Genomic DNA, 27,796 nt, shown 5'->3' on the forward strand with positions numbered 1-27,796 from the left:
CTTTTGAGCAGAACACGCCACTTATGTTCATCTGCTGTTTTTCACTATCTAATTCAGAATGACACTTCCGGTACAATGCAAAATGGTTGCAGAAAGTAGGAAGTTCAGAAATTTCCCCTAAACCTGCTACTATCGAGATATTTCTACAATAAACATGCAAAATGACGAGATGGTTGAAAACCACTAATGAACATAAATATGGTGTTGGTAAGATCTGCTCCTATGCCCTGGTCAATCCAATGATCATGCGTTCTCAAAGTCGAAGTTGTTTTTTTCACCTCCCAATCCCATATCCATGCTCCTCTCCTTGCATGCTGCAACTGCAAGAGGGCAATACACAACACAGGGAGTAGATCCTTCTGACCAGGATCATCATTTGGATATCTCGCAAACAGTCCTGCCACTGACACTAGTGACAGGGATGTGCAGAACAGTACATGGCGGCTGTTGCATGCATAGAACCTCAGACTGGGTGCAATATTTCACTGACCTAGAATTAAGCAAGGAAGTTTTATAAATAAATAGTACCTCCATGCATTAAGCCAACTGCTAATGCAAGTTGCCCCAACAACAGACAGTTGCAAGTGTGGACAGTATTTGATACTTTTTCTAAATTTCAGCTGTTTACAACTACAAGGACAATGGAAAACTGAGACTGAACCTCAGCATAGGAGATGTGGTGCACATAATTGAGGAAAATATAAGTAAGATGTTCAACTTTACTTCTGTTCTCCATACATGTCCTATAAAATATTCTTACAGGATTTCTCTTCAGGCCGGTGCTCAATAACAACAAAAGTAATGAAGCTCAGCAGTAGTTATGAGGCTCCCTGCAACAATCACATAACCACAAGTTTTTAACAGTTAGTTCTTTTAAACAAAGGTGTGCAAATGTGTGAGTTTTGGATTAAAGGATCTGCGTGTTGTAAATCTGCTCTTTGTATTTCAGACTGGTATCGAGGTTACAATGTGAGGAGCAAACATGTGATTGGTCTCTTTCCGAAGAGTTATGTCGTCATCAGGGATGGAGTTGTACTTAACCAAGGGTATGTTGTTCATTTATCATAAGTATTTTCCCCAGGGTCACCTGTACCAGTATAGATTTCATACTTCCCTATATGATGACTTATTCATTGAATTCCCACTCTATATTCTATGATGTTATTCTATTTTCAGCACCCAGGAGCTCATCTACAGGACAGAGCCCCCTATTGTACAGGAGATGACATCTGTCTTACAAGAATGGGGTGCCATCTTGAAGAACCTCTATGTGGTATGGGCAAGGAGTTTTGACTTTATTCCTGTTCTTGTAGAATCTAAAAGTTGACTGTACAAAAGACAAAAGCCGACCATGGTGTTGTAGTATTGACAATTATTCTTGATAAAGAATGGAAAAATATGCAACCATTGAGTCTTCGTTTGAATTTTCAGATAAAAAGTGCTGAATTTGCTGAGGTGCGTAAGATCATGTTGGAGCTGATCGACAAGCGGAAACTGATCATGTCAAAGAAATTGCCAGCAGATGAACTGAAGGTCTTGCAGCAGAAGATGGCCTCAAAGATAGATCTTGGCAACACGTGAGTAAACTTCATACAAGTTTAGAGTCTTCAATATAATCCTCTTAAAATCATTAAGCCCTAACCTTAACCCTTTGGTAAATGAAACAACATCACTTGGGATCTACGTTTGTAAAGTTTATCTCTATGTATTTTTCACTGTGGATATGTGACTGACCTTAACTTCAACTTTGGGTTTGTTTTTCAGTCATCTTGGCCTTGACCTGGTCGTCAGGGATGAACATGGTAACATGCTCGACCCAAAGTTGACTGGATGTATCAAGCTTTATAGACAGGTGAGGTTTTAACCCCGGTCATTTTGGCCAGGTAGAAAAGCATGTGACATATTGAATATACAGCTGATGATCGGTAAATTTAGTCTAGCCTTCTACCACCATCAAACACAAGGCTCCCGATTCTGTGCGAAACGATGTCACTATATAATGGAAGTAGCCATTTTAGACGTAACGAATGCTGGCTCTGACAATACATTCCAACTTTTTAACTATTATTATTTACAGCACGAGTCGGCAACTCAAAGGATTCAGAGAGAAAGGGTGAGTGATGTGTTTAGAGCACAATTCAGTTTGATTGAATCTGAGTGATAAAGGGTAATCCAAAAAAATTGTGAAACAAATACAAAGTCGCCAATTCCAAAAAGCATGGGCATGGTTAAAAGACCGCAAAAACAAAATGTGCTGTTTGCTTAGAACTGAGTTGAGCCACATTAAACCTCATTGATTGTTTCTAAGAAAACCTGTTGTATACATTCCCCTGTGATAAAATGGCAGCAAACATTTATTTGTTTGAAGTAATCCGTCATTTTGGTTTAGGAAGGAACCCTCTTGAACCTTCCTTTGGCTGCAATAATTATGGTCATATGTTTGTATCTAGCGCTGCAAAGGGCGAAAGGAATTGAAAGCAGAGGTAACTATTTGTTGTTGTGAAGTGATTTCAGTATTCTGTGATTTTCTTTGCTTTCATTTGATTTTGCATTTTATGTAAAAAATTGCAAAGTGCCCCGAAACAGGTGATTTTTGTTGCTGAAATCATGACCATGTGCGATAATAATCTCTAGTTTACAATGGTCTTTGGTTCCTGCAATAAGAGTCAGCGATTGTTGTGACCTGTTAAGTAGTGATGGCAGTTTCATGATTTCTTCTATGTTTATTTACATTGTTGTAGTTAAATTAAATGTTGTTTACATGCCGATGCTTTGCTGTCCAACACCAAACTTGTCAATTTGGACCTGCACCGAAATCTTGTTAAGTTCCACCAAAGATCCAACAATTAATGTCCATAAAGAGTCATAATTCAGTTATTTCCTGCATACCCACCGTGGTTCCTGTACTGTTGACTGGTCTGTATCTCTAGCCCCTGTATCAGATAATACATTGGTCATTCCTATGTTGAATGTGACTACTAATGGCCTTTTCAAAACTTACATGTACCTTTTACCCTTGGAATGGGCCTGATCCTTTCCTGCTGGTAAATTTCTTCTTCGCGTCTCGTTTACTGAATCTTGTTTGAGTCAAGATTTCACAAAGGCAGGGCAGAAAAAAAGGTCAGTTCAGTCGTAAGAAGTTTTGTTGTTGTTGTTGCGATTTCAGACTTGAAAAATGTCATTGTCTTGAAGCATACCAGAGAAGTATTGAAAATAATCGATATAACTTTTCAGTCGGTGGATTCGCCGGGTAAATTCAGGCACTCGTCACGGGGCAGCTATAGTCTCTACATCTGTGTGCGGAATGTGGTCTGTCGGATCGGGGAGGATGCAGACGTCCTTTTGAGTTTGTACGATGCCAAGGCTTGTCAGTTCATCAGGTGAGATAGTGATTCAGCATATCAGTCCCGGCCCATGACTTGCAAAGTCAGTTTTTCAAATTCAACACAATACGAGACTTGCGATGTGAGGGAGTAGAGACGGGGCAGTGCCAACACTCCAACAAACACACAGAACTGAACAGAAATGCTCATGTGGCAGTGTATCTGGACAGTTTGTTGAGATTCTCCACCAATATTGGCCAGAATGCAATCACCTAAACATGTATATTTTCTTTACAGTGAGAGCTATGTGATAAAATGGGGTGATAAAGGCCTTCCTAAAGATATCGAAATGATCAACAACTTAAGAGCATTGTTCACAGTAAGTAGACCTCATATTCGTCTCGGGTCATAAGAGGGCTTATGATAAATGACGACGCCTGCAAGCCCAGTCATCATATGATTTGTAGTAACTGTCATGCAGTCTGTAACTGGTCCGAATCCATTGATGATTCTAATACTTTCAGGATCTCGGCAACCGCGACTTAGGAAGAGAAAAAATCCATCTAGTCTGTCAGATTTCACGCATCGGTTGTATGGACACAAGGGAGAGTGACTCAGGAAAAAGACAAACGGCTGGGTTGAAGCGACCTTTTGGTATTGCTGCGATGGACATCACCACTATCGTCAAGGGGATCGTTGAAAACAACGAGGACAAACAACACTTTGTGCCATTCCAAGCGTAAGTTTGAAAATCTCATTTTTGTGAATTGACAAACATTTTTGAAGGGAGACTATGAGCAGCTTTCTCACAAAGATACTTTTGATCATGTAGGTGTGGTGAGAAGGAGTTCATGGATAGTGTGATGAAGAAGGTACTCGGCGCCAAGGAGATCAACCACAAGGGACAAGGTTTATGGGTGTCTCTGCAGCTGCTACCGGGAGATCTGTCACAGGTCAGGGAAGAGTACCCGCATCTCGTGTTAGGGACAACGGTCATTGCAAGGAAGATGGGCTTTCCAGATGTCATAATGCCAGGTTCGTTTGTATGGACTTCTTATTATATCCACTCACAATCCCAAAGAAACTTCACGAAGATATTGTATATATTCAGCAAGTGCTATGGTAGCCGTTTTTGAAAACGTCAGTCCTTTCGTGAGCAGCTGTCTAAACATCTGACAGAAAGCCCAATAGGGGCCTGACAGTGAAGATGATGATGTGTTAATGATGTTTTTTCATCAGGTGATGTACGGAATGACATCTATGTCCAGCTTGTGCAGGGGGAATTCAACCGAGGGAACAAGTCACTGAATGTGGAAATCACAATGGTTGTGTGCAATAAGAATGGAGAGTGTATACAGGTAAATCCTTGAAATGTTCATTTGTCCCTGAAAACTGAATGAGGCCATTTTGATGTACATGTTCTTGGAGCAATCATCAGAAGAAACTGCCTGGTTCTTGTTCTACCGTCAGCTAATCTAGGTGTTGTGGTGATTGGCATCTAAAGCTTGTGCTTCCTACAGATTGCTAGCTCAAGTCAGTGTTGTTATAGGCAAATATTGATCACGTGATCTTATTTTGTAATGCAGGATGTCGTTTGTCAGGGTGCGGGTTGGAAGATGGACAGTGAATACAAGAGTACTGTCTATTATCATGAGGATAAACCCAAGTGGTGCGAGACGGTCAAAGTAGCCCTCCCTATTGAGGAATTCAATGGATCACATCTCAAGTTCTTGTTTCGACATCGATCTTCAATAGAAGGTAGGTCTCTTTTAGTTTTTAAGTTGGATAGTCTGTTGTACCATGTGTTGAAAGAATTTTGACCTTCGGAGTATAATGTCTCAGTTTGTGCATTTGACATGATTTTTGACCCTTAGAACAATTGTTTTCCAGCCAAAGATAGGCAAGAGAAACCATTTGCGATGTCATACGTGAGGTTAAAACAGAGTAATGGGACCACGTTACCTGATGGCATTCATGAGCTCCTGGTCTATAAGGTGAGGAAGGGGCATGGTATGCTGGCTTGGGGACCTCTTTGAGATCTAGCCCAGAAGACTTTTCGGGCAAGTCGGATGAAAATGTTGTCAAAGTCGGATGAAAATGTTGTCAAAAGCTTGTGGCTATTCACTGATCTGTCACGATTGTGTGCTATGATGTGGTCAAGTTCTCGAGAAACTTGGTGATAATGTCAAGTGCATACAGCCCTGCTTTTAGCATTTAGGATAGGTACTGTAGCCCGGCCATAGTATCAGAATCTAGTTCAGAACTAACATTTGTTACATACTAACTTTATCTTCCAGTGCAAACTACAATTATAGCTATAGCCTTCTTTAACTATTAGCATTATCATGTAGCTGCATGATTAATATCTCATATTCAAATACTGATCCGATAAGATCTTAACCCCCGAGTCCTTCTAATGTTAAGTCAAGCTCCAAGTCTGAGCTAGAGTTTATGGTACATGAGTGCATGGTGTTTCCAGTTCAAATTTTCATCACATAATGTTGTATCCTTTATCGTTCTGATTTCCAGATGAGTCGTGGCTCAAAACATGACGGCGTATGTCGACAGTTTCTCAATTTGCATTTCAAGTTCTTGTTTCACTTCATGTTATCATTCTGTTGGTGAAGCGCCTTGCCAAATATGTCTAGGTCCTCGTCATAGTTTTCCCCAACTTCTAGTCCCAATGGGTGAAAGTTAAGCTTTCAAATATTTGTTGTCAAAGTTGTTTGGGGGAGATTACTACTCTCTTAATTGCCATAGTTGAGATTTTTATTTTGGGCCCTTTCTTTATGGTCCTTCTAGAATGAGTTCCATTTGGACTCCATGGTTGAGAGACAAATTGTTATTCCTCCCTTGTTTCCTCTCTCTCAGTGTTCTTGGTAGGAATTTCATTTTGTCACGAGTTGGTGAAATCCTGTTCTCAATACATGCACCTCTATTTTTCTCTCTTAATGTTTGAATAGCAGATATGTTTGTTGAATTAAGAACTTGTTTATAATGTCTAGATTCAAATACCTTTGTCGAAATCGTATTCTGTTTTTGTTCTGAAATCCACCTTGTTTCTGATTTAATAACCTAGGCCACTGTAGTGCATGTTGACTTTTAGTTGTCATGCATGGATTGGTTCTCTTTGGATAAGTTTAGTTGCCTTTTACTAGTTTTTGCAATAGATAGGTTTAGATGAAGTTGACACATTCGTGCTTAGACATGGTAGATACCTGAATGATATTCATAGTGAATCGTGAAGAGCATCTTTACACACAAAGGTTTTGGCATCTTATCAATATCGAAAACCTTGGCATATAATGGGCCCATTAAGCCACCTCTCGCAGGACTTGTAAAACTGTCTCTAAAATGTAGAACATTTGCTTTGTGGCCATAAGCCCTGAACTCTTTCTTTTTGCATGGCCACATCTTTGTGAGAAGATCATATTCTCAAACTCTGAGAAGTCATTTTCTCTCGCGATATAATGAATAATCAGGGAGATTTGACGGTGGAAATATGACCAGGCATGTAAAGCCATATAACGTTAGGCTGGGATAGCAATTCACATGACATGTGTTACTAGCTACCTGACAACTGTTATATGCATGGGACAGTACATGTAAGTCTGTTTGCTTGAAATGGACTGATGTAGACCACAAACAGAAGCGGGTTTAAAAATTTAAAAAAGTCATGGGCTGATATTCTAGACTTGAAAGCAGCATAAGACCTTAAGGGTTGGATGCAAAAAAGGGTAAACATCTGATATAATAATTACTCTTTCATAGTGCTTATTTTGCTTGTCCCCAGCCGCTTCTGGCATGAAATTGCTACATGTTTACCAAATAATCAGGTCTCATGGATCCTGACCCTCTGTGGTGCATTTGCTTGTTTGTCCCTGTGATCCTAAGGGCTATGATGGCGAAAGTCCCGGGTCCTGGATGGCCCAACCATGCCAGATAGGTCTTAGGCAAGGGCCCAGACCAAGTTGATTTCAAGTGTTTGTGATGACGCTTTTAGGAGAAAGCCCCTCTACATGTACCAGGCTGCTATGGGCTTTATAAAGTTACAGAAATGAGAACCCTTGTACTTCTGATGGCTTAAAACATCGTCTTGCACTTTAGTAGTTAGTTAGAAAACTCCATAATGAGGTTGTTGTAGAAATGTGGAATTGAGCTATGATTATGAAACTGAGACAAGGATTCCATTGGCATGATCAAGACTACATGTACATCAACAGCACTACATATATGAATAAAAACACAAAATCGCAAACTTTCCTTGAGAGATATCCATATTATCATAACCACACTATCATATAAACCTCGGTTTCAGATTGAAGGCAAGAAATATGAGAGTAGTATATACCTTGACCTGCCCTCGACAAGACGTGAGTTGGATATGCGTGGCTCTGTGTCAACGTCATTGAGTAAACTTCAGATTCAAAGCGGGTCGCTAGTTTATGCCGGAAAGGACTCATTCCAGATTTCAACACTCTCCGTATCGACAAAGCTCACACATAACAGTATGTTCCCAGTATTATTTTCTCTCTTAGTTAGCATATACGAGATGTATTACCAGCAACATGTCCCGCCCAAGTGAGAAGCATGAGTAGCTTGGATTGATGGTGCAATGTGGCTGAAGAAGTCGACAGAGTCACTCGAAATAGCTCGATAATCCCACTCCATTGTCACAACAAACGCTCACTAAAGCGATCTTGTAGAAAAGCAATGTTTGAAGAATCAGCCAATGTCGGCTTTTCCAAGTTCCAGTTGTTAACTTTAACTAGCAGACCACTTACACACAAATAATGACATTGTGCTCATGTAGTGATGACATCACAGATCTGTGTGCACTTTTGGGTGGAGGGAATTTTAAGTTAGTTGAGAAGAGTTGTTCATGGAGAACAGATTGAGTCAGGAGGACATATTATCTAGAGGATAAACTATACCAGTACATATGACAAAGAATGATCACAAGCAAGAGACCTGGGCCGGCCCATCATATGGAATGACCGTATGAGTGGAATACAACCAATGTCAGTAAGTAATGACAAACTTTTCACCAGTAGCAAATATTTCAGATGTTTTCATCGCTGACTTTGTATATGGTTCGGTTTTTCACTTTGTGCATTCACTCTTCTGTTCAGTTGACCTGCTCGGGTTGTTGAACTGGCGAGACAACACCAAAGGACTCAAGCAGCACCTGCAGGCAATCATGAAAGTTGACGGTGGTGAAATAGTCAAGGTAAATGGTCCAATCAAGTTGTGGTACAGTGACTTCAATCTGGTCCGCATGTGGCCTGTTCTATGGGAGTGGCAGGCCAGTGACAAGTGCACGTACACGTTGATGGCTGGTGCACCAGAGACCTTTGCCTTGTGTGTGTGGCTTGAGCATCAATGAAACTAAGTCAAACGGTTCCATCCACTCGTTATGGATTGCTTGTAACTCCAACTCCCTAGTCTGGTTTTGGTAGTTTTGAACTGTTGTGTAAATTCGGATGTCATTTGAGAAGGCACTTGGAGCCCTCTTCCTTGTTAAACGTGCAATTGTTACTAACTAGCATGACGTATGTTTTCCTCTGTAGTTTCTCCAAGACACCCTCGATGCCCTCTTCAACATCCTGATGCAGCACTCGGAGTCTGATTACTATGACAATCTGGTCTTTGATGCCCTCGTCTTCATCATTGGGTTGATATCAGACAGGAAGTATAACCAGTTCAGGCCGATCATGGACGACTACATTGAGACAGAATTCAGCGCTACTCTTGTTTACAAGTAAGTTTCAGGTCAAGTGACATGCCCAAGGTCAGAAGTGGTGTTTCAGCCTCACGTTACAACCTGAGATTATGAGCTCGACGTTTTTACTGCCAGACCACACATCTCTTTGATTATGAATCACATGCTAGCCTTGAAATTACAAGATTTGTTTGCCACATTTATATTTTCAGTAAACTTATAAACGTACTTAAGTTCTACGTGGACCGTGCAGAGGAGAAAGAGAGTGGTTACCAGGATAATCTCCTGAAGGCGCTGAAGTCCTTGGAATACGTCATGAAGTTCATCACTAGATCACGACTACTCTTTGCAGCGTAAGTTTCTCATAGTGACAGATATTCCCACCCCCCCCCCCCCCACATTGCGAGTTTGCTGCTGGCTTTGTTGGCAAGCAGACGTCTGGTTCAGCTACACCTATGATAGTGAATAATGGCAAAAGCCGATGAGGGCCAAGATGCATGAGATGATGATAGTTGCACGGCCCGTGGCTATGAATTGTCAGTCACTGGCATTTGGTATGTGATTGCAAGATTACAGAATCTGAATCATTCAAAGTTCACTTTCTTCAATATTTACTCTATTTTCAGCTTGAATGAAGGACGAGGGAAGCAGCAGTTTGAAGTCGCCCTGAAGCAGCTGTTCGAAGCCCTGAACATCCTCATGCTCTACACATCTAATACCACAGTCCTTCAACAGGGGGCAGCACTCAAGTATCTTCCCACGACAATTCCGTTTGTCATGAATGTATTTGATCCTCAGGAACTTAGGTGAGTGATTCAACATGTCAGCGGTATGAAGTGACAGTTTCGAAGAAAAGCTAAATCCAAAAAAATTTTCACTTGTTTTTTTTCTGCTCAAAATGAAGAAACATCATCAGTCCCAATGAGAAATCAATTGTCATTATTTCAGCCTCATCCTGGTGGAGTTCATCAACAACGTGCCAAAAGATCGTCTGACCAAGCAAAAGATGCAGTGTATCAATGATATCGTACACAGCAAGATGTTCCTTCTAGTCGGTAAGCTGATTTACTAGGTTTTCATTATCTCTGCTTTCTCTCGCTCGTCGAACATGAAAACAAACAGTTGTTTATTCATCCACATCATTTCCATTTGCCGAGTACTTTATTCCATGTTTTGTCACTCTCTTCTCATTTCCATTTGCCGAGTACTTTATTCCATGTTTTGTCACTCTCTTCTCAGACTTCTTAGAGAATTGAGTCTATGCTTTCTCATTTCTGAACCAATCCCTTTCAAACGTTAATCATATGAGGCCATCAGGGTGTTGCGTAATCCAAGCAAATTTTCATTGTTTGTTTCCTCCTTTCGATAGTTGATGGGCACCCAGGTAAGTCTTCTAATATCATCCGAATCAAGGCAACATTGTTGGGCTCCAAAGCCCCACACATTCTCCAGTGTTAATAGTCCTTGACAAACAAATTGTACATACACACATGTACATGGACGTAAACTGTATCCTGTCTCTTTATGTGGTTCGTGCAAGGTTCTCCCAGGAATCTGATTATACTCAAAGGGCTGAGTGTTTTCACTAGACAGCACTGCATGCTGACGCATGCTACACTTTGCACTCCAAGTTTCTCAAGTCGCCAATTATCAACGAGGAGGCCAGGTCAAATTGGTGCATGCCAATCATCAAATGACTGCAATCAGCATGCACCCAGAGCAAGTGTAGTTGGGGAAGAAGGCTTCAAATTTAACGCTTGCGCTAACTAGCCGGTAATATACTTGGTATGTACCCAACTCACACCTCGTCCATAAGATTGTGTAAAGCTAGCTATTCTACGATGAAACTTTTCCTAAGCCAAGTACGGTACACTTCAAAAACCCTGCGAAGTAGTTATCGAATTCATGGTCCTTCTTTTCAGAATGCCGGGTCCTGCTCATGCCGATGATCATGACCCACATCCACGAGTTACTAGAGGAGCAGGAGGAGACAGAGATCTGCATCAGCATCCTGAGTGATATACTCGATATTCTCTTCTCTACGGACGTGGTAAGCAAGGTAACATCGCTTTCCTGTCTTCTCTAACTTTCATTTTACATAGTAACTAACATTGAATGTCCTTTCTGGTTCATCTGATTGATTATAAGCTTACTGATTGGGCCACGTCCGCCAAAGTCTTTGTCCAATGATATTTCAGAGGGTTGAAAGATCCCTCTTTCATCCTTCTATTTCATCAGACGCAAAAGATTCTGGTGAGCCTGTTGCCACCCATGACCAGTATATTCAGTTTGACAGACACTGTGGTTTCAGTCAGTAGTTGGAAATGTCTGACTTTTCATCTCCCAGCTTTCTCCCTTCTTTGGTGCTGTATTCCCCTTCCTCCACCCAAACTTCTCTCTTCACGTAACTGTTTTCTTTCAGTAGAGACAGCTCATAGTTTTGATGGCGTCTAACTTATCGCCTAAAGCATGTACTTGATTTACAGACTCATGTTAGCTCCAATTTGCCTTCAGCAACAAGATATAATTTTTCAAAATGTCGCATAAAAAGTCATGATCGGTCTTATGGGAAGTTATACCTCCTCCTATTTTTGACCTGGTAATCTGCAAACTTGTAATCGATATGTGACTTGAGAGATCTGCGGAGTCAGTTCTTTTATATTGTTGCAACAATGATGTTGAAACTGTTTGAAATGGTTGAAAAGGAAGACTGATATCTTGAAGCTACAATTACCTTGCAGGGCTCGGTCTACAATGACGTGGGAACAATCCTATTCACAAACTTACGGACACTCATCAAAACCGTCTTCAAGCTTGACCGAGGTGGACCACATATTGTAAGTATATCAGAAATATTGTCATGCTTTTATATCTTTTGATTGTAGCAACCTCACAAGTGACTATCAAGGGTGTTTGCATGTTTCGTAGATGTTGATACCTAGCATGCTGTAAAAATGTTGTTCCTTCATTCCGTAGTCTTTGTACCTTGGTGCTGTATAGATGATTTCAGGATGTATTGGCAAATGACTTGAGGAAAGATGTCACGTCTTGAACAGAGCTTGGTGCCAGGTGGGGGGCTAATTCCATGACGTCAGATAGTGGAGAACTCGTGTCAGAATGAGCCAGCCAGGTCATGTTGCTGTGGCTAAGAACCGGGCGTTCGACCGGACTCCTGCCTAAGAAAACTCGTACTCTCCTTTTGAGTTTGACCATTGCATCTTCAGAGATGTTGGTTGTGATGAGCAGAGATGAAAACCTTCAAAGAGATACGCGTCAATTAAATTAGATTTAATCTTCCATTCTGATCAAACCCTTTGTAGGCTAAATTGAAGAGAAACAGCTCAATAAGTAGAGCCGTTGAGAGAATCAGGGTGAGAATGAAAGAATCCAAGCCTCTATCCATCGATACCATGTCTGTAAAACATGTTAGTATGTCTTGGCCTCTTCAACTCCAAGTCCTGTAGACTTAGGGCAATAACAACCTAAACCCATCTGTCCGGAGGGGCAAGCGATTTGATTAATGATGCTCCAGTAATGGTGGAAGTTGGCATGCATTCACAGCGTATACTAATGTATTTTCTGGTTCTAAAAATAGGTCCTGCAGGTAGTAGTTATAATTTTTCAACTCCAAATGCTCAGTGTTTTTTCTCAGAGCACTATATTCAGGCATTTTGGATGCCGCAGCTTGGGAATATCTACACTAATTCTTGGCAGAATTGGACGGCATCATTTTATTTTGATGATCATCCTTCAATGATGCAAACCTAGGGTCGCATCAGCTTGAAGTGGAGGGGGATATTCTTGCCATGAGTTGCCAAGTTTGATGGGAACATATAAGTGTACATGTAACCTGAAAAAAACACTGAGCGGTATGCACCAGTCCTGATAAAGTCTGCTCGTCTGGTTGATGAATATGGTGTACGATTCTTCAGCCGTGTCTGTATGCATGTGGTATGTTTGCAGATAGCTGACAGCTATGATGTTACCTTACCAAAACTGTGTTGCTTTGTAAGTACATTGGGCTTTGAAGTGTTCAAGCCATGATAGATGTGAAACTGCTGCTTATGAGACCCTGTAAAGATCAGTCATGAACCTTTCAAAGACTTCAACCTGGCTGCAGTTATTGATGACTTGCACACCATGATGTAGGGTAGCGTCAAGAATCGCAACAGAGCAAAGTCGCTTATGAATGTGACGTTTGGTGGAATTCCGTCACCTCGCTCTGTTGAACTTTCTGGCGCTAAACGTCATTATGTCATGCCTGTCATCTATCCATTTGTACAAGACCTTGCACTCCATAGGACCAGAGTTTGTAGACACCCAGCATAACAGTGTAACATTATATTCTGCTTGTTCCCCAATTAACAACCCGGAAAAATACTAACCTGAGAGTTTCGCCTTGTCATTCATTGTATCAAGAATTAATCAAGACAAGTCTTTATTAATTCTGGGTTGTATGTAATGAACTTTGACAATGTACTTTGTCCAATCGTCCCTGTTTGTGGCATGCATTAAAAACTGACAGTTGATTCGTAACTTCTTTGGTACCGGGTATTATGATATTTATACAAACTAACTGCATGTTGGACATAATTCTTCAGGCAAATCCAAAGTTCTTTATAATATGCATTATCTGAATATCGGCATTGGAGCCTTGTCTTCAAGACGCCAAATCATCAGGCAAGATTTTTAACTTGTGCCTGTGTCTCTGCCTCTTCATTGCTCTAAGCTGCTTCAAATTTCAAGATATATTGAAAGGGTCTGGCTCAGCAATTCTCTTTGTAATGTGTTCATCAAATTTACTTGTCGGGATTGAAACTTTGGCTAACAGAATTATCTTTTCCCCACCCAGGGCCCCTGCGTTTCTGTTGTGATCAGCATCCTGCATCAGATGACAGATGACCATTACCAGCAGTTCATCAACAGTTTCCAGGCTCAGCGAGAGCTCATGGACTTCCTCATGGAGATCTTGATGGTCATACGAGATCTCGTCTCTCGGAATATCTACCCTTTCGATTGGAATGAGATGATCATGATTCAAAACAGGTACAGTTGGGTTTATGAGAAAGTGATTGTACATGTACAGTTCCAATCTCAATTGACATCCCTAAATTCTCATATGTTGTTATGTGTAATGTCCTCTTTGACCTTGTTCTGTCTTGTCTGTGTAATTTCAGTGTGTTCTTGAAGACCCTGCAGTCGATAGCCAAAACTCTCCGAGATAAGTTCTACAACCCATTTGAAATCCAGGTAATTTTTTCAAAACCACGTACAGCGTCTTTGCCAACGTTCTAAACTTACGTATATGCTTGTTAGCTATGTTTCGTTTCTAGATGATTGTGAGTAGATGATGGTCTATTTAGAGTTTGGTGAAGATTTGAGTCTATTTCTAGTTTAGACAGTATCATGATGGATTAGAATACGTTCCCTTTTGAATTCACACATACTTCTGTTAACAAAAAGCCAACTTTTGCTCTATTTTAGCTCTGGAACAACTTCTTTCACTGTGCAATATCTTTCCTGACCCAAGAAAACCTTCAGTTAGAGAACTTCACTGGTCTCAAAAGAAGCAAGATCATAAACCGGTAAGTTACAATTGATTGATCAGCATCTGAAGGCAAATCTCTGTGTCTAAACAAACATGGTGGTCAGCCTACAGTCTGCTTGAATGGATGTATAAATATAAACCTTTACTTTTATCAGGGTAATGGTCCTGACAACTTTGATTGGATCTACCAAGATGAGTAGAAATATAATGAAAATAAGAGAGAATTGAAGTATCAGATTGATTGTTTTAGTGAGCAAGACTCAGGTTTGTTTGCATTGTTGACATTGTGTGGGTGATGTCTCAAAAGTTTCTCTGATCCCTTGTTGCACGAGGCCTACTCATTATTCCCTTGGGAACAATAGTGTCCATTATATGATAATGACACACACCGCCAATTATTTCCATGCAAGCCTTAAATATTCTTTTGTGTTATGCATCCTATTGTTAAATCAAATGTCTGATTGTGGAATATGTTGTCATCGAGTAGTCATTGACTGGTATGTCAGAGAGCATATGACCAGCTGTGTGTCGGCTTACTTCAACCATACATGTACAATGTATGTGATGCCCACACAACTGCTCTGTAAATACAAGTGATTATTAAACAATGATTTGTACACTGGGGTGTATTGTTCCGTAACTGTTTTATACATCACAAGCTGGCATGAAAATGAAATGTTTTATTTAATTTCACATCAGACTTGAGAGGAAATACGCAATGCCAAGTATGGAATACTGTTTTGTTCTAACTTAATGTGGAAATATGGATTGAAAATGGATGTCAGTGAGTAACAACTGTCTAAGTGGTACATTTTACTGGTTGTTTTGTAGTTCGGCCAGTCAAAAGAGAAAAGTTTTTTAGTGAAATCGGTTGCAAAATCTCTTCAAGATTGACCAGGTTTGGTAAACATGATTAGTTAGGCTCTTTTACCAGGTAGCTTATCCGGTCGGAGACCTGCTCACCATCTGAGACCTGTATTGATGTAAAAATATCCATAAGTTTTCAATAACAACTCTCCCTTTGTCCCTTTCTAGATACAAAGATATGAGAAGGGTGACTGCCTTTGAAATCAGGTCGATTTGGTTCAACTTAGGTAAGCAATCACTGACAGGCTAAATGTAGATGTAAGAAGGAGAAAAAGACTTATAATTGTAAATCTTTGAACAATTCAAGTTGTCATATTGAGATTGTTACACTTTGAAACTTTGCAGGCCACAACAAATGTAAATTCATCCCGAATATCGTCGGTCCGATCCTTGAGATGACGCTTATCCCGGAGATTGAGCTGAGGAAGGCCACGATACCCATATTCTTCGACATGATGCAGTGTGAGTTCAACCAACCGGGCCAGCGAGCGATGAAGGGAAATTTCATCGAGGTAAGATTTCTTCCAACAAGATTTGTATATTTTATATTTGGACTTGGAAAAAATTTTTCATCCTTCAGAGCTGAAATTTTTCATAAGTTCAAAAATTCTGAAAAATTTTCAAAGTCTAAATTTTTGGGAGGCTAATGATGTTTCTTCATTTTGAGCAGAAAAACAAAGTGAAAAAAAATTTGGACTTGAAATTTTTTTCATCATTGCATCAAAATTATTTTCTAGTTTGAAGACGAGATGATTCAGCAACTTGATGTCCTGATCGAAGGTGGTCGCGGTGACGAGGCCTACGCCGAGCTCTTCCACGCCATAATGTACAATCAGTTAGCAAATCATTCCACTATGCGGGACCAGGGCCTTCCGTTTGTCGAGACGGTGAAGCGACTGATGCAGCACCTGTTGGAGTATCGGTCGGTCATGGATGATGAGATTAAGGAGAATCGCATGAACTGCATTGTCAATCTGCTGGTAAGTTCAGCTGGCTAGCATCAGATAACAATTTGAATATGAACTTTTCGCAAACAAGTCGGTTTTGATTGATAAAAAATTCATGAATTAATAATTCCTTTTGAGGGCTTCGAATCAGAGCCTCGTCTGAAAATTTTGTTCCAACTTCTTCGACCGATAGTTGATTCAAAGCCATGAAAGGAATATTGAAGAAGATTCAAAATGTGATCTGTTTGTCGCTTTGTTTCTTTTAGAATTTCTACCATGAAATCAACCGCCAGGAGATGTACATTCGCTACTTACACAAGCTGTGTGACCTTCACCTTGAGTGTGATAACTACACGGAGGCTGCCCACACTCTCGTTATATATGCGAGGCTGCTAAAGGTAAGAGGTTATACCTGATCAAGTTTGTAGAATATTATTGTGTGAAAAGCCGCCGCGGCATGGCTTAGTTCTTCCTCTACATGTACTGTGTTTAAGGTAGGCCATCATTATACTCTCAATTCTGTAGCAGTCACTGTGATTATCTCTTGTTTCAGTGGAGTGATGATGTGTTGAGTCAAATCTTACAAAGCGACAAATACCCCGAGTGCCAAACTCACCGCGAGTTGAAAGAGAGGCTCTACTATGACGTCATCGGTTACTTTGACAAAGGCAAGATGTGGGAGAAAGGTCTCGAGTTGTGTAAAGAGTTGTCGGACCAGTATGAGAATGAGACGTTCAACTATTCTGAACTGTCTAAACTATTGGTGAGTATTTGTTATCATGTCCAGACTTCATGAAGGCGTCATTGCTTCCCGTCATCTCGATACAAGGTCACTTTGCTGTTGAATCTTTTGGAAATGAACTTTGTAAGAATTTGATGTAAAGGACTGTCCCCTCAAACAGATCATCACACTAATGATATTCACTTCTCCAGGATATGCAATCTCAGTTCTATCGGAACATCATGCAGCTTCCACGGCCCGAACCAGAGTACTTCAGGGTGGGATTCTATGGGAAGGGCTTTCCATCCTTTCTCCAGGTGAGTTGATCCAAATATGTCAATCATTATTGCATCCCTCAGTGATCAGCCATGTGCTTGGGCGGCTGATAGATGTGACTTCTGGCTAGTCAGTTCCAGTGTGGGAAAAAAGGTGTTATGTGAAGCCACCTTAATAGGAGGTGGGCATTGCTGGAGTCCTTTTGCTCGAATGCCTCACCTAAGTCACCTTTCATTATCATTCTGGTGATACAGATAAATCTACTGGAGAAATGTCTTCATAAATTCAATGTTTAATATCAATGTTTTGCAGAACAAAATGTTTGTCTACCGAGGGAAAGAGTACGAGAGATTATCAGACTTCACTGCGCGGCTACAGAATCAGTTTACTGATGCTCAACTGCTGAAGACACTCAGTGAACCCAGCGATGAGGTGCTAGAATCTAAGGGACAGTGTATCCTTTGAATACATGTAGGCTGTGAAGGAATTATCTCGGAAAGACAGAGTTTAAGAGTAAACTGCATCACTACTTGTACTAAGCAAAGCATTTAGAAGCAACTGCCTAAAGGTAATGGTGTACTGTTACAGGATGTATCATTTCATTCTCCTCCAAAATAAGAATAAGCTTGTCCATGAATATTCCTTGACTGATCCAGATCTTCAGATCAATGCTGTCACCCCTGTATTGGAGCTACAGAAGAAGTTCCACGGCAAAGCTGTAAGGAATCAAATAATCAAGTAAGTTCAATTGTCTTGCTCATCGGAACACCACGGCGCTCCCAGACTGCTACTGATAGACTCTGGTTGTCAGAGTGCTCTGTGTACATGTATTCATACATAACCATGTAGTCTTTTCTGTTCACTATCCTTGCACTGAGTAACGACAGTGGTCATTTTGCTTGCAGATACTTCAAGGTGAATGAAGTGCAGAAGTTCACATTCTCCAAGATGATGGATGGTGCTGGTGATGTTACGGTAAGATACTTTTCTCGGACCTCTCTCTGGATCAGTCACAAACACTGACAAGAATAACCTCTGACCTGTTAGGGGTAGAGCTTTAGGCCTTGTTGTTTTATCACAGAAAAGGACGTCCTATAAAGGACTGTTTCATATTTTCAGGACATGTGGTTGGAGCGGACCAATCTAACCGTCCTCTTCCCCCTACCAGGAATTCTCAGAAACTTTCCAGTCAAGAAGAAAGAAGTGGTATGTAGCATGAATTTCGATATACAGGGTGGCTCAAGAAAGTATCTAAATAATCTTGGCTCAGGAAGGTATCTCATCTTCAGGTGCAAATGATCACATGTCACCTTGCTATTCACGAGGGAAAATGACAACCTGGATAAAAGTCCGGGTTTACCTTTAAGCTTGATCCTGGTGTACATCATATGCATGCATTATAGTGTACATCATATGCATGCATTATAGTGTACATCATATGCATGCATTATAGTGTACATCATATGAATGCATTACTGCATGCATTCAAACATGGGCTGACCTTGGCACTTGATCTTGAAGGAGCTATCGTGGCCTCTATGGCTATCAATGGTTCACGTGGAGTTCATAATTTGGGTAACAATCTTTTACATTGTCGTTGCAGTTCATGGTGAGCCCGTTAGAGGTTGCCATAGAGACGATAGAGACAGCTAACGAGAGGATGCGAATACTCATCGAGCAGCATCAGAATGTGGCCAACCTTGCCGTGGATCCTCTCGGCATGTTGCTCAATGGGATCGTGGATCCCGCAGTCAATGGCGGGATCAGTAAATACAAAGTGAGTGGGTTACTTACGGTAGTTTTAGACGTATAAGTTAGGAAAGCACCTCAACCCTTATAAAGCTGGATGATTCCATTTGTGCCCTACTCTTGCCTTCATACCATCTTCTCTGATTGAAAGTAGAACTCATCAGACAGATGTGACCCACCACAGCAAAATGAGTCGCATGTCGCTTCGAACTTGACATGTTGAGACGGACTGGTTGTTCATTTCACTCTTGTCTGCCTTTTGTGAAATCCGAGTGTATCAATTTCTTCTATTATGTCCTGGTGTCATTTTAGGCTCATCTTCTGCGCGACATGCGACCCATTTTGCTGTGGTGGGTCACAGATAACCTATGTTGGTGCCCAACTGTTATGGTACGCCATACTGATAACATGAGCAACGAGAATCAGTTCTGGACTTGACCGAGGATCTTATCTAATCTTGTGTATTCCCAACTTGCCATTGTCTCTGTTGTTTTGCTTCAGTATTTCTACTCTGATGAGTACTACCAAGCAAATCCCGGCACACAGACCAAAGAACTGATCAGGAAGCTTCGAGAAGTGACGGCAAAGCAGGTGAACCTGCTCTTTACCGGCATCACGATTCACGGCATGAAAGTCGTCCCAAGTTTACGACCGCTACACGAGCACATGGTGCAGAGTTTCGATGAGATGAAGAGTTTGATGGAGAAGGAATATAGTATTAGGGTCAAGGTGTGTACCCGGTCTTTGTGGACGTTTAATTTGGTCCAGCACTATTCCTGCTATCTTATTCCGGATTTTGCGTGTGATTGTGTAGCTTTCTTTAGTATCCAATTCGACCTCTTGCCGATGCTGATTTATTCTCAAGTTATAGTCCTATTCAATAGCCTTCTACATGTATGTTTCGACGAATTTGCTCCAATTATTTATTCTCATTTTCCAGCCCACCCCTGAGATTAATCTAAAGAGAGTCAAAACCATGCCAGCACAATCAACATCGGAACAACAGATCCCCAGTATAGTGTGAGTACATGTATTGTTGATGATTTTCACTCATCACTAAAGAGTGTTTTTGTAAGTCGAAGTCTGTTTGTAAACATAATCACAGTTTGGTTACTCATCCCCAAAGGCCTGTAAAGAACCAGTTGATCCTAACCCAGCCGTCTGCTTCGTGGTGTTGGCCTCCTACCCAATCCAGGACTCCTTCGACAAATTATTCCACAGTTTGAATCTTCAGAAATTTAATAGAATCCAAAATTTGAAATTCTGCTCAAATGTACTCAACTTTTTTTAGAAGGAAGTGAGTCCTGTATTGTCAAATTGTACATAGTAACCATTTCACCATACCTTGTAAATTTCACTTTACACATGTAAACAAACACACAATTCTAAGCCGAGATGCTTTTGATTGAATTTGAATACTTCGTGCCACAAACTTGTCAACATAATCTGGTAACATCCTATCTATACATTTAATCCTCTTTTCTACACAGTAAACGTTCTTCGGTGGGAATGCGACGGTAAATCCTTTCTGTTTCTGCTCGTTCCTATTCTCCTACTTAGTGTCTTTAGCTGCTTGTTTCCTTTCATCTATATTTCTAAGCTGTTGATGTAACACTGTACCTGTGGCTCAATTAAGGGGGCCTACAGATTGGGTCACAGTCACAAGTGGGAAGAAAGTTGGCTTACTATATCCTGTGGTCAGCTCAAGAATAATCAGTTGGTTCTGATGAATGATGGCGCTGCTATCTAATCTGTTTGAAAGTGGTTGCTGGTAAAGTCAAAGCAGAAGTATAGTAGTATGCAATCCCCAGGTTGTTTATCAGAATTGGGATGCTATACAAAGTGATATGCATTAAGTTATTGGGTTACTAGATGGCGATAATGTTCATCTAGATCAGCATAGCAGTTCGTACTTCGTGAAATATAAGTTCTCTTTTGTTACTAACTTCATTAAGCATGCCCTGTTAATCTGTCACAACTTTCACATAGAATCATTCCACTCAAGAGACATGGTTTCCAAAACCAGTGACATTTTTCTCTCTCTCTCCCTCTACTCATGACTTATTGTGTTTTCTCCACAATTCTTCTTTTTCATGATTACTCATTGAAAACATAGAAGGGGGAGTTCTTTCATGTTAAGGTTACCAGTTTCACAACTAGCATGCTTTAAAATTCATCCTGCCCACTTTAGGCATTCAAGCCGGGCTCATGATCATTTGCTTGAGACTGCGAGACCCTAACCCCTTCATGTTTTTAAGCCAGTAGACAAAACCCAAACTGGCATGCCCTGCACACATCAAGAACTTCTACAAGTTCTGCCTCTGTTGCTGCTTGGCGATGAGCAAAATGAGGGAGACTCCATTTGTAGAAAAGCCTGGATGTTTGCAGATTATGGCTGAATTGAGCAACTTGGGTTTGCCTGTGACAAATGTGACCCACCACGACAAAATGAGTCGCATGTCGCACAGAAGATGAGCCTAAAATGACACCAGGACATAATAGAAGAAATTGATATGCTCCGATTTTACAAAAGGCAGACAATGGTGAAATGAACAACCAGTCTGTCTCAACCTGTCAAGCTCAGAGCGACATGCGACCTGTTTTGTCATGGCGGGTCACAAATAGTCAATCAGGTTGTCTGACATAATAATAAAATCGAAGTTCATAGGATGAAGTCTCTTTGTGTTATTGGTGCATCAAGCATGATCAGTCAAAGTGTTCCCAGCATACATGTACTTGTATGGCCAATGCAGGAGTGCATGACTTTGTGTGAATGGCCAATCGAGTCTGAATACCTAATGAACTTGGTGTTGTGATCATAATAGTCTCTATGTTATTGTTTGTCATTGTGAAAACAGCCGTGGTCATTATCGGAGGTAAGTCAGGCATGGTTGTGGCCGAGAATTTATTAAAATTAGAATGCATTCTGGTCACTTGAACAGATAACACATTGATTTTCAAGAAGTCATTCAGTAACCTCAAGTAGTAGTTTGTTTGTTTTTTTAGACTTTTAAAAAAATTTGTTTTGATGGTGGGATTTATTTCGATTTTCTACTTATCTATTCACATGGGAACATTATTAGTAGCAGGATTTTGACTTAAAGGGTGCATGTCCTGATTCTGTTCACTTCCCCCAAGCTGATGAGTAGTGACATTGCTGATATCATGTCAGCATGAAGAAGCCAATGACCGGTTCTCTGCTTTTCAGTTGGTCATCAATTTAATACCTGCACTATACAGTAGTCCCTCAGCATGTGCCCTGCATCCAGCCTTAAAAGCTTGCCGTAGCGATCCACATGTAATCACCCAAATTTGCATCCGATGGTATAGTTTGATTCAATTCATCACATGGCTTTCAGCTGGTCAATAATTTCAGTGGCTACGCTATTTTCGTGACTTTCTTCAGTCTCCACTCAGCACTTGTGTTGTTCCCAAGGGGGGAGAACCCACCTCTGCAGTGGGATGATCATCTTTTACGAACCATTATGATTAGGCAGCAATTAGGTTTATTGGCCTAGTGACTTGGTCTTTGGCAAGAGGTAGAGTCCAAGCATGCTACTCACATTTCCTCGGGCTCGTCCCTCCTGTACACTGCAACTGTACAATTGGCCACTGTGTTCAAACTCCTAAAATAGGTTTTCTGCCGAGTCAGCACATTGTGCCCCTTACCATAGATCTTGACGTATGTTTCTTCTGTTGCAGCATCAGTTCTGACCGGAGCGTTGAGAAGGTGTCGCAGGGAGCCCAGCGCCACCAGTCAGTCTGGGTGAAGCCGAGCTCAGAGAAGCCGCAGGTGACACGAAGCAACTCCCCCAACAAGACAACCAAGCTGCTAACCAATGCTATACAGGTCAATGCTTTGCTCTGCTTCATTCCATGCGCTACCGTTAACCGCCAACGTTTTGTTGGCATTTAATTTTTGCCAGAATTCGCAAATAACATTTGCAAAAATGAGAACCGTGAAGGATATCAAGCAAGTTTTCTCAAAAATAGGCATAAGTTGGTATATTTCGTTGTGCTTCACATATTCAGAGTAGTTTGTTGCATAAAGCTTTGCCGAATTCACTATCAATCTCTGTCATGTCTTTCATAGAAGAAGATATGCCGTGTTCTAAAGTTCGGTTAATACATCAGACATTAACTTGAGCTTTTCTATGTTAGTTTATTGTTAGAATAATCACTCGCCCATTCCTGCATGCTGTACATTTGATTGAACCCAACCAATAGAAAACTCTGTATCCAGTCAGAGGTTAAGCTTTCCTTGTACCTTACAGTACAGCTTCCTTCCCAGATAAATCAACGCATTTCAGTGAACGTTTGTAAAAGCAGATTGAAGTTTTTCTCTGTCGTTTGGTTGCATTCTAACCAACACATTGGCTGGTAGTACATTGTACTATGCAGTGCCTGTGACTGTCACACAGCAATGGGTGGCGCCATCTTTAAATCAGAGGTGGTCTTTTTCTCATTCTCCTGAGGCAAAAAATCAAGGTTCTAGGTATAGTAGGCTACCCTTGTGAATAATGAAAAAATACCCTGTTAAATTGATAATTTCAAGGCCTAATTCTTGCATCAAATTTCTAAAGACACTTGTTTAGTCAACCACAAAATGCCCTTTTCAGGCGTTTGGTAGGTCGCGCCCTCTTTCAACGGAATTCAAACAAGATAAACAAGAAAAAGAGGAGGATCGTGATGTAGAGGAGGAGGAGGCAAAAAAGAAGGAGAGGTCGAGCAAATTCCATATACATCTTCCAAACCATCAGCGCGGCTCAAAATCTGACATGCAGAATATTAATACCCCGAAAATTGAACTTACTGAACAGGTAATTCTGTCCTCTTTAACCAATCACAAGTGTCAGGCTTAAGTATTGCGTATTTCCCCCCCCCCCCGAGGGATTCCAAACGACTGATATCTTCACAATGTTTGTACAAATGCTCGTCCCTACGAAGGCTTACTATTCCTTTTACCTTTTGGCTGAAGAAAGAGTGACTCGGTAACCCAGTGCGAGTGCTAGAACAGCCAAAAGCCCATACATGAACAAACCTCGAGGTCAAGTATAACATCAAATCTCTCTGTTCAGTGGTCAATTTTGATATCTACCACTCCTTCATTATGATATTACAGTTGACGCCTCAAAGACCTCGGCGACCGGACGCTGATAAGCGCCTAAGTCGGCCTGGAAGTCAACACTTCAAGTACCCATCGTCTCCTGGTTCTAGTGAGAGAGGCGGCAGTCTAACACCCACATCGATATCATCGACAGGTATGGTGAACAATTCAACTAAACAGCAAGCCTTTGTACGTTCGTCGACAAAGCAACTGTTTCTGTCACTGCCCTCTTTATTGTATCACAGCATTGTCGGCGCCGTACCAGAGCCCCCTTTGCCATCTGAAGTATAAGTTCACATTTGTAGAAGATTTTCTCCCTGTCTGACCAGTGCCATGATACATACTGTAGTACATTCTTTTAATCAACTTGTGCATTTTTGGATTATTCTTCAAACTATTAAAGAGTGACATCAATTTTGCACTTGCAGGCTCGGATCACTCACCTCTCCCTGATGACGTACCTCCTCCACTGCCTCAGAAACAAGCCTACGCCGATTATCAGAATCTAGCAGACATGGTGGGGGATGAACCACCGCCTCTAGTCCCGAAGCGAGTGACCTCTTTCCCGAGTAGTAGTAATGGCCCTGATACCCTCAGAGAGAGCAAGGTAAATGAAGAGAAGCATCAGTATCATCAGCATTGTAGCCTTCAGGTGATGTCCCATTTCACTTGACGTCATACTGCCCCCTGTGTAATGGTTTCCCTCTCTTTTTCCAGCCGGTGCCTCCATTGCCAGGTTCTGCTCAAACTTGGCCAGAACGCACCGCCAGCAAAGACGAGAATGACCTCTCACCATCAGCACCACCTCCAGCTCTGCCTCAGAAACGCTACAAATCACGCAAGACAATCAGCTGAATACATTTCTGAAATATCTCAATCAAAATGCTCTTCCTCGGCAGTTCACAACATCGTTTCTCGGGTATATTGTCGCACTTTCATTGAGTTAGGCCATAAAAAATTAAAATTGAAATTGGTTGCCTGAAAATTTCCTTTTTGGCAACTCTCAAGAGTTGGCAAGTTAAGAAGTTGAAACAGTTTTGTGAAGTGCAGGGAAGTGCTGTCATCTGTTGTGGTTTTGCCTTTCATCAGTCCACGGCAAACTAGACCTTGCCGGGCCGGTGGATATTTAAGAATAGGCTCTTGTACTTGACAGTCTAAAATGATAAATCAGTAAAGTTAGGCGGCAGGTTTACATGATAGATCTCTATTGTCAGTCTAAGCTGTATTCGCATAAAAGTACCGACCCTACATTCCCTTTCTTATCATGAGTTTGGAGAAAGTATTGCTTTGACACGGGAGGGATTTATTTGTTTTGAATTAACATTTCAGTCTTCCCACCAGCTTTTTGAAGTGTTTCTTTTGTATATGGAATTTTATTGTCATCTTTTGATACTTGTGTGCAGACCTTTTATACATTTTGTAAGAATTTTGTGCATTATTTCACTTAGGGGAGAACGCCGTCTCGTTTGTAGTTGATGTGTGTATAGATGAAGGGATAGGGAACTGGGGAGGAAACCAGTTTTCCTCCTGGTGCGCAGTGACCAATGTAAGTCGAGAATCACTGAGTTGATCATAGTTGTCGATTGTGATTCTTGAAGAGGCGTGGCATGGCTTGTTGGTTGATGTGACATGTGTGACAAACGATGGGGTGGGGCAAGAACCATCTGATCTGTCATGTAAATGTGAGATCCTGCACGTCTGCCCCACCATCAGTTGCAATATTAAGGTGCTACTCGGTGCTTCGTTTAAATGATGTCAAAATGTGCGTACAATTTTTGTATCCCTGACCTTGCTTAAAGATATCTCAGTTGCATACAATTTAATTGCCGACGTGAAAAAATATTGCTCAAGTCATTTTTGTGTTGTAAGTCTTCCAGTCACGAGGAGAGCTTTTTACAAGTTTTAAGTTTACAGGTCTAGCCTGTATTCGATATCTGAGTATGCACGTTGCTTTGCATTCATACATGTAAACCAGCTAAAAGCATGGGAACAAATTGATTCTTTTTGATCTTTACAACAGAATGATAAGTTTGCCTTCATTCAGGTTTATGTTGATCGATGTACAGAAATAATAAACTAATCTATATCTTCTTTGTATTCCTCTTCCTGCATTCCTTTCAGGTTTCCCATTTTGATTGCCATCCCTAGGCCTATTTCACTGTGCACCTAGGAGTTGGGGAGGTAGTGTAATCCTCCCTGCTCAAAGATCTAGATTACCGTTACTCACCAAACTTACACGCGATACATGTAGCAAATGTGTAAAAGTTAACGATGATGTAGCTCCCATTAGGTGAATTGTTCAGAGTAAGAGATAGCTCCAGTATAGCAGTGTTCTGTTAGAGGAGAAATAAGAACTTTTAGGGCAATTTTTGATTACTTATAATTCTAGTCAGTGTTTTGGGACAGATAAGTCAGGGTCCTTTATTTTACTGTAAACCGCGAAAATTTTGTTGAAAAAAATTTTTTTTGCAAATTCCTTTTCAGCAGATTGCAAATTTCTTTCTGTTATCCAATCAAAAAAATGTTTTTCGCGAATTCTATTTTTGCGAAATTCGTGAAAATGTAACGCCCTCGAAAATTTAAGGGTTTACAGTAAACATATTGATGTTAACACAAACTGACTACCCGGTATTTGAGAGATTGATGTGTTCTGAGGTAAAGATCTCAATCAATTCTCAAGTCATTGAGTCATATATCATCTACACTACTGTCAACCCATTCAAATACCACCATAAATGGCCTTGACCAAGAAGGCCATCTTTTGACTTAGCAACATAAAAAGGTGATTGTTTAAATGGAATACCTTTTAAATTATTATAGCAAGGCCAATATATACATTGTAAATGTAGCATGTAAAGTTGTATTATATGTAAATTTAATAGAATATATGACGTGTAAAATTCTCGTAAGCATGAAAGGTAGAAATTTGAGATTCAGTTGCTGATATGATGAATTATTCTCACCACAGAGTTAAAGGGAGAAAATAGGCATTGACAAACCATGCTGTGGCCCGGCAAGAAAGTTAGCTTTTGAAAATGCCAGGCATCAGTCACAACTCTAGGAAACCCAATTCGAGTCTGGATTTTTGGAAGTTGCATTTTGGCTACATTTCCGCCAATAATTTCTTTGTCCCATTACTCATGTTTGCACAATTCCTTGACCCTCGAGAAAAATGTGTACAGAAATGTGTCCAGGCTAGGATGCAACCCACGCTTGACTACTGACAATGTCCGAATGGTGTGTATATTTGCAGGTCTTGAGGTTCATGGTCATTGATTGAAACCAAGTTTTCTCTATATCTTGTGTATACCAGGAATATGATATTTTCTGTCTATATTCACCTTTATAATGTGTACAATTTATATAAAATGATTATACAATCTTTTCTTATGACACAATATTTGGTTTTATGTTTAGTTTTGTCACAGTGTTGCCTTGGACTTGGTCCTGTTTGGCAAGCAGAAATCTCTCATGTTCTGGTCCTTTCACTTTTCAGATGGCCAGAGCAACAGACTAGACCTTTCGAGGGAATCCAT

At 40.8% G+C, this 27,796-nt stretch overlaps 1 protein-coding gene across 3 annotated transcripts; it reads left to right on the forward strand.

Annotated features, from left to right (window-relative positions):
• Window positions 1-74: 74 nt before the first annotated feature.
• On the forward strand, window positions 75-27,658 carry LOC135489824 (dedicator of cytokinesis protein 1-like). 3 transcript variants are annotated; one of them, XM_064775377.1, is made up of 49 exons: window positions 75-207; window positions 621-704; window positions 950-1,046; window positions 1,177-1,273; window positions 1,432-1,577; window positions 1,765-1,852; window positions 2,078-2,113; window positions 2,451-2,483; window positions 3,235-3,380; window positions 3,621-3,702; window positions 3,848-4,062; window positions 4,156-4,358; window positions 4,563-4,681; window positions 4,910-5,081; window positions 5,214-5,317; window positions 5,853-5,879; window positions 7,642-7,831; window positions 8,456-8,553; window positions 8,894-9,084; window positions 9,258-9,398; window positions 9,672-9,851; window positions 9,994-10,100; window positions 10,415-10,429; window positions 10,968-11,104; window positions 11,787-11,882; window positions 12,366-12,470; window positions 13,898-14,091; window positions 14,223-14,295; window positions 14,530-14,630; window positions 15,629-15,687; window positions 15,806-15,972; window positions 16,198-16,440; window positions 16,674-16,805; window positions 16,961-17,170; window positions 17,341-17,445; window positions 17,717-17,858; window positions 18,061-18,142; window positions 18,310-18,379; window positions 18,524-18,610; window positions 19,008-19,181; window positions 19,655-19,882; window positions 20,094-20,173; window positions 20,644-20,670; window positions 21,270-21,293; window positions 22,856-23,003; window positions 23,773-23,973; window positions 24,276-24,414; window positions 24,689-24,867; window positions 24,978-27,658. In XM_064775377.1, the coding sequence occupies exons 1-49, from the start codon at window positions 162-164 to the stop codon at window positions 25,113-25,115; spliced, it is 5,958 nt and encodes a 1,985-aa protein (XP_064631447.1). In that variant the 5' UTR covers window positions 75-161; the 3' UTR covers window positions 25,116-27,658. The 3 variants fall into 3 exon arrangements, with proteins under 3 accessions (XP_064631447.1, XP_064631450.1, XP_064631448.1); XM_064775380.1 differs by lacking the exon at window positions 10,415-10,429; XM_064775378.1 differs by lacking the exon at window positions 5,853-5,879.
• Window positions 27,659-27,796: the final 138 nt, after the last annotated feature.

The sequence above is a fragment of the Lineus longissimus genome, chromosome 6 (genome assembly GCF_910592395.1).
Source record: "Lineus longissimus chromosome 6, tnLinLong1.2, whole genome shotgun sequence".
Taxonomy (NCBI): Eukaryota; Metazoa; Nemertea; class Pilidiophora; order Heteronemertea; family Lineidae; genus Lineus; species Lineus longissimus.